Source organism: Fukomys damarensis, unplaced genomic scaffold (assembly GCF_012274545.1).
Source record: "Fukomys damarensis isolate Sample0158 unplaced genomic scaffold, DMR_v1.0_HiC HiC_scaffold_27, whole genome shotgun sequence".
NCBI classification, from domain to species: domain Eukaryota; kingdom Metazoa; phylum Chordata; class Mammalia; order Rodentia; family Bathyergidae; genus Fukomys; species Fukomys damarensis.
The window spans coordinates 842,547-849,290 of NW_022900939.1; the positions used below are offsets into that span (position 1 = coordinate 842,547).

The window sequence follows — 6,744 nt, forward strand, 5'->3', positions numbered from 1 at the left end:
CTCCAACAAGCGGCGACCCCCAGGCCCCCACGGCAGGGACCTCGAGAGCGGGGCCCCCCCTTGAGACTGTCCCCCCACCCGGGGCTGAGACGGTCCCTCCACGCCGGCGCTAAGACCCCTTTGAGACTGTCCCCCACACTGGGGCTGGGACCCCCTCCACACTGCCTTCCAGGGCTGGGTCCTGCTTAAAGCTGCACCCCCAGAGCCCCCGCTCTGCAGTGTCCGCCCCGGGAACCCCGGAATCTGGACTGTACCCCAGCCCCGCACTCCTCAGGGCCGTGTCCCAAACTTGTCCCCAGCGCCGCCTCCGCGGAGTGACCGCCCCCTGCCTTGACCCGGAGCCAGACGGTGGGGCGGGACCTGCGCACACCTCGGGGGTTTCCTTCATCCCACGTGGGCGTTCGGGGGTGTTCCTTTCTGCCCTGTGTCTGACCACCCCCTCCCTCCCCAGTGCCAGGTTAGGACAGGGAGCTCAGGCTGCCCTCCAGCCCCCTGGACGTCTGCACGGCCCACTGCATCCCTCTCCACCACCCTGGGGAGCCCCTCCCTCCCTCTGCAAGCCTAGGTCCTGCTCCTCCGCCCCTAGCCCACCTCTGAGCACACCTGCCAGGGCTGTGGGAGTCCCTAGGCAAGAGAAGGCCTTTCCCGCCTCGGTTTCCCCCATCTGTGGTTGGGAACCAGCCTGGGCAAGGGCATCCCACACACTGTGCTCCAGGATGCCTGGCACCCACAGACCCAGGCCCTGAGGAGCCAGGTGTGGATGAGGTCAGGCAGTCTGTGCTAGGGCAGATGAGATCCCTGCTCGTCATCCATGGGGAGGGGCTGCTGGAGGCAGGGGCTCCCAGGGGAGGGAAGAGACACGGGTCCGAGCCTGGGATACTGTTGGGGTGCCTGCTTGGTGACCCCATGACCTATGGCCAGGCCCCTACATCCCTCCTTCCCAGGACTCCGCGCCAAAACCTCCCGGCCTGGCCCTGGGTGGGGGGCGGGGGCTGACGCCACGGCTCAGCCATGCGGCCGCCTGGCAGGGAAGCTGCAGCTCCTCCAGAGATAAGAGGAGCCGAAGAATGTGGGGGGAGCAGGGCGGGGTGCGGCGCCCGCCCAGGAGGGCCAGAAGTCTCCAGAGCCCGCGGGGGGGCACCCGGAGCTGGGGTCCCTGGGCTCCTGGGAGAGGAGGCGTGCGGAGGGCCTGGCGAGGGGACCGTGTGGAGCTCAGGACTGGGTGATGGACAGCGCAGGGCGCGGTGCTCCGGGAGAGAAGCTGAGCCTGGTGGCGTGGGTGCCCCTTCCCGTGTGGTCTCATCGTGCACCCTGGACAGCGGGCAGAGGGCTCTGACACAGCGCCTGTCCTGGTCCTGTCCTGTGGATGCCGGCGGGGGCTAAGGCGCTTTGTGCCCAGGTGGGAGGCTGGTACGGCGGCCCCCGTGACCGCCCGCTAATCCCCTGGAGAGAGGCACCAGCGGCCCAGATCTTGGGTGCAGGGCCTGTGGAGAGGGGACCCGCCGGCAGGATGCAATGGCTGCCAGCAGGTAATGGGTCTTGGTGGCAGGTGGCCTCCTCAGCGACTGCCTGCTGGCCGTGGCCTCCCAGAGCCTGGCCTGGAATGGGCAAGGCAGCATCAGAGGGTCCAGCCCAGACCTGCAGGGAGCTGTGTGGCCGGCGCAGAGCCCTCACTCTCACCGGGTCTTCCTGCCTGCAGAGAAAAGTTCCCATGATGCCAGGGAAGGTGAACATTTTAGAGGGTGTGGGCTGGGCCCAGAAGGCAGTGGGTGCTGGGCTTGGATTCTAGGGAGCAGCCTGCTCCCCCAGAAAGCAGGTGGGTGCAGAGGTGGCCTGGAGCCCACGGGACCTGGGCTTTCATGCCCAACTCTCCTTTTCCTCAGGGTAGGGGGCTCTCAGGCTGCTGGGTCTATGTGGCCCTAGGGCCCTTGCCTATCCGCCCCAGGGACTGGGTTGGTGGAGGCAGCCAGGCTTTCACCCCTGCCCCCTGCAGGAGACAGGAGGTTCCTGCTGGGCCCCGGCACTCCCAGACCCCTGTCCCAGCCCAGCCTGTGAGCCTCGTGCACCCTGATAGGTCCTGGGCCAGTGCGGGTCTGACTCATCCACCTAGGGCTCTGGTCTGAGGGGTGCAGGAAGGTGCCTCGCCAGTGGAAGCCACCATCCCTACTGAGGCAGAGGACTGAGGAGCAGCCTGGGGTCCCCAGGGGTCCCAGGAAGGGCAGCCTGGGGTCCCCAGGGGTCCTAGGAGGGGCCTTGCCCAGCCCGACCGCAGGCCTCTCCTGGTCTTGGGGCTGCACGACGCACACTGGGGGTCTTGGGGAGCCCCAAAGGCCTCCACCTGGGAACCCAGGCCTCTCTCACTCCCGGGGCTCTGGCCCAGGCCCCTGAGGCTGCCAGGTGACGGCCTTCAGGTGCCCATTGGCTGGGCCCTGGACTTTGGCCTCCTGATAAGCACAGCACAGGAATCATTAACCGAATTATTAACCAGGCACACCCTGCCCGGCCCGCCCCTATTTCACCTTCCTCCTCCTCCTTGAAGCCCAGCTTGCCCCTCGCTCGGGGCCTCAGTTTCCCCGAGGCCCGGATGTGGGCGGGACCCAGCTGTCCCTAGCCAGCCCAGAGATGGCAAGTAGCTTTTCTCAGTCAGCACGAGCTCCGGCTCTCATCTGCAAAATGGGGACAGCCACAGGGCCAGTTCATGCCCACCTCTTGAGGTCGCTGTGGGGGCCGTGAGATGGTGCCCAGCCTGTCAGCCTCCACCCGGGCATCGTCCTTCCCAGGGCAGGTGCCGCACATCGCCAGGGCCCTGGACGCCCCAGCTCAGGCTGGGCTGTGTTCTGGGGAAGCCTTGCCGTCTCTGGTCCCTGGTTCTAGGGTGAGGGAACCTGGCAGCTGGTTGTGTGTGGTGTGCGGGGCCTGGCTGGACAGGTCCTTGTCCCCAGCCCACCTGGCGGCCCTCCCTCACCCAGGAGATGGGACATAGACCTCTGGTCCCAGGACAGGGTGGGATTGGCCGTCCTTTGTCTTGGCCTGGGCTCTGGGGTGCCGAGGAGGGCAGGTGGTGGCCCCTTTTCCCAGGGTAGGGGCCAGTGGGGAGGGAGGGACGTGTGGGCTCCCCTCGGTGGCCTCAGCAAGCTAGCCTGGGGTCCTGAGTGAGGGGTGGGTGCTGCCTGGTGGACAGCGCCAATGCAGCACTGTGATGCCCCCACCCTGTCGGGTCAGGGCCGTGCAATGTGAGCAGCGACCCCATACACGTGTGCCCTGTCCTGGCGCCCGGGCCCGGGGACTCTGCTAAACCTGGCCTCGTCCCAGCGCCTGACTTTCCATAGTGCAGTGATCCTGCCGGGCAAGCTGTCGTCACCTCCCCTGCCCCTGGACAGACAGGACAGTGGCTGGGTGTCCAGTCTGTCCCTGGCTCCCACGCTGGTCTGGCCTGGAACTGTGCAGGCATGGGGTGCACGGAGCCCTGTGAGTGTGCTTGTGTGTGTGCCCACCTGCGGGTGTCTGGCCACCTTTCCCCTGACCAAGTGGAGGTGCGTGGACCCCAGCCTGGGGCGGACAGGACGGTGGGTTTGCTGTGTGGACTGGAGGAGGGCTTGGCAACTGGGTGGGGTCCCCAGAAGGGATGGTCCCTACGGCTGGACACGCGCCTCCTGCAGGTTTGCTGTGAGGCTGGGTGGGGAGAGACAGTGGTGGCCCAGGCTCAAGGCCCTGAGGGACAGTGCCACATCCCATCCGAGAACCCAGCGCGGTGAGTGGACAGCGAAGTCACCGCTGGGCACCGCCTGCATGTGCTATGGGCGGGGGCACGGACCGCACAGCACTAAGCGGGGTCCACTGGGGAGCCCAGCCCCTCGGCCCAGGGTCCTGCAGGCTTGCGACAGTGCCAGGGCAGGCAGGGGCTGAGCCCCTTCGCTGCCTGGAGCCAGGGCACCCAGGGAAGAGGACGCTCGTGTCGCGGGGCCCCTCCACCCTGTGTCCTCATTGCCTGGCCCACCCTGCCCACGGCCACGTGGCCGACGGGATTTCCGCCATGTTTGGGGCATGAATTGACAAGTGCCTCATTGACGGGGCGGTGGGGGACTGGCAGGGCACAAGCCTCCCACTGTGCCGTGGCCTCACCCTCGCGCCTGGGACAATGGCCCAGGCTCAGCGGCGGTCACAGCTGGTGGGGGGAGCGCGGGGGACACCTGGGCCCCCGCCTGTCGCATCCTGCACCTGGCTCCTCTCCTGCCCAGCAGGGTGGTCTGGGAGTGAGGAGAGAGGTGGGATCAGGGCCAGCGTCCCCCAGCTGAGACCCCCACCTCTGGGCGGACCAGCGCCTGGCTCCTGTCCCCAGTAGGTAATGGGGAGAAGCTGGGGCCTGGCTGCCGTCCCCTTGTGACCTTTGCACACACACACTGCACCAACAAATGTCACTTGCCTACTCTGTGTGGGGTAAGAGGGCAAGGAGGGGCATGTACCCCAGCAAGGAGGGATACAGCCCAGCTCCCGTCCCTGGAAGCCATGGACAGGTACCTCCAGCTTATAAAATGCAGGAAAGGAACCCTCCTGGCCTATGGATGAAGTGAGGGAGGATGGAGTATAAGTCACTTGACGGGACCTTTCCTAGTGCGGCTGTAGCCTGTGCAAAGGCCCTGGGGCAGGGTTGCAGGGAGCATGCTTGTCCTGGGCTGGGGCAGCAGGGGGCTCTGGGTTCATCCTGGGTCATGGGAATGGCTGCAAGTTAGAGGCTGGGACAGACAGGAGGACAGAGATGCCAGCTCCCATCTGTATAGTGGTGCTACTTTCTGCTGATGGACCAGCCCTGCCCTCCCAGCAGTGGGGGACCTGGGCCTCTGGGCAGCCACACAGGGTACCCTCAAGGACATATGCCAGTCGGGGGCCCCGTTTCTCTTGGGTTGGTGGGACAGTGGGGCTGCTAGAGGTGTCCAGACCCTGGTGCAGGTGCAGGGCGGGGCAGCCCAGGCGGATGAAGGCGGTTGCTCCCGGCCTGCGCCCCTCCCCCCCGCCCCATCGTCCCTGGCACCAGAGGGTCCGCCCCCCACATCTGGATCTCGTTAGGGTCTCACCCCACTGCAGGGGAGTGAGGGATTAGGTGATTAGCGCTCCTGGGGAGAAGGGAGGGGTCACCAGCCCACAGGCCAAGTTCGGCCTTGGCTGCTCTGGCCCCACCCACAGGACCCAGCCCGCCCTCCTGAGCCTGGCCGAGCCTGGGCCTAGTGCTGCCGTCTGGGGGACCTGGCCTGGGCAGTGAGAGGGCTGCCCTGACGCCCCGTTCGGGTGGCGGGGAGAGGCACGCCGGTCCCTTCACGCCCACCCCTGCCTCTTGTCACGGCCCATGGCTGGTGGGACTGAGTGCCACACAGGGGTCCTCACAGTGGCCCTGCAGCAGGGGGCACGAGGCCCAGAGGGCCTGGCCCACAGCAGGTGCGCAGGGAAGGCCCCGTGGCTGGTGTTCACTGTGCCGGGGTTCCGGGGCCTGGGCCAGGCCTTGTGGGTGTCCCTGGCTGCTGTGGGGTTGGCCGAGGCCCTGACCGGTTGGGGCGCAGGCAGGCGCGTGACTCCAGGGAGGGCTTAGCTGCTCATTAATCACCTAAGCGGGGCTCAGCATTCTTGAGATGCCAGCAGGGGCCAGCGAGCGGCCAGGGCCGGGGGCTCTGAGACCCTGGGCTGGGCCAGGGAGCGAGCACCACTCCTCAGGCCCCGCAGAGGCGGCTCAGCACCGCGCCCACATGGCTGTCCCTGCCCCACTTTCCTTCGGGAGACCGAGGCCCAAGAGAGGGCCTGGCAGGTGTCAGCTGCTCTGCTGTGGGCTCTCCATGGGGTGCGAGGCACAGACCCCAGGCTTTGGAGGGTCCCTGCAGCTCGGCACGGGGCAGGCTGTCCTGCACTTCTCCCTCCAGTGACGCAGCTCCACGCCAGCCTTTATCACCACCCTCAGCTCCCCCACAAGGTGACCCCGTGGGGAAAGGCCGGCGCCACACCTCCCTGCCCTGCCGGGGTCTGGTATTGGCTCTGGGCCCTCCCATCATGGGCCAGCACCAACGGGAGGGTGCACAGAGCAGAGCGGGTGCCTGCTCCCCTGGTGGGCCCAGGTCTCCTTCTTCAGACACAGAGCTCTGGGGTGGGCGGCTAGGCACTGCTGTGCCCACCTCCCCGAGGCTGGGGGGGTCCCCCGATGTGTGAGCCCCCCAGCCGTGGGCCCTGTCACTGGAGAACAGGGCAGGACAGTCCCTGCCCGATCCCAGCCTCACAGGGCAGTGGGCCCTGGGCCCCGAGAAGCACACACTGTCCCCAGAGCACAGGGCTGGGTGCCTGCGTCTCTCCTGTGTAGGTCGGGGTGGTGGGCACGAGTGGCCTCCCTGCTGCCCAGTCCACACCCTGGGCCTGCACCGTCACTTCCTCAGGCCAGGAATTTCACCCCGCGTCCAGAGGGTCTGCAGTACAGTGGGCCCAGGCCGGGAGGGCAGGAAGGCGGTGCTGGGGTCCCAGGAGCCTGCCCAGTTGAGCCCTGCCCGCAGGCCACGACATCAATGGCGCCCTGGAGCCGTCCAACATCGACACCAGCATCCTGGAGGAGTACATCGGCAAGGAGGACGCATCCGAGCTGTGAGTGCCCGGAGCCCGCTGGCCCCTGCCCACTGGCCACCACTGAGCCCGCTCCTCCCCACAGCTGCTTCCCCGACATCTCTGCACCTGCCGGCTCCGCCTCCTACCCCCACGGGCAGCCTGCTGTTCCGG

General features: G+C 67.4%; 1 protein-coding gene across 1 annotated transcript in view; it reads left to right on the top strand.

The window, feature by feature from the left end:
• Positions 1 to 1,495: 1,495 nt before the first annotated feature.
• The window catches only part of Myrf (myelin regulatory factor), a 17,576-nt gene continuing 12,327 nt past the window's right edge, over positions 1,496 to 6,744 (top strand). The window contains 3 exon segments of the mRNA XM_010633143.1: positions 1,496 to 1,529; positions 6,525 to 6,612; positions 6,677 to 6,737. Coding sequence (XP_010631445.1) covers positions 1,511 to 1,529; positions 6,525 to 6,612; positions 6,677 to 6,737 — 168 coding nt within the window. The 5' untranslated portion in view covers positions 1,496 to 1,510.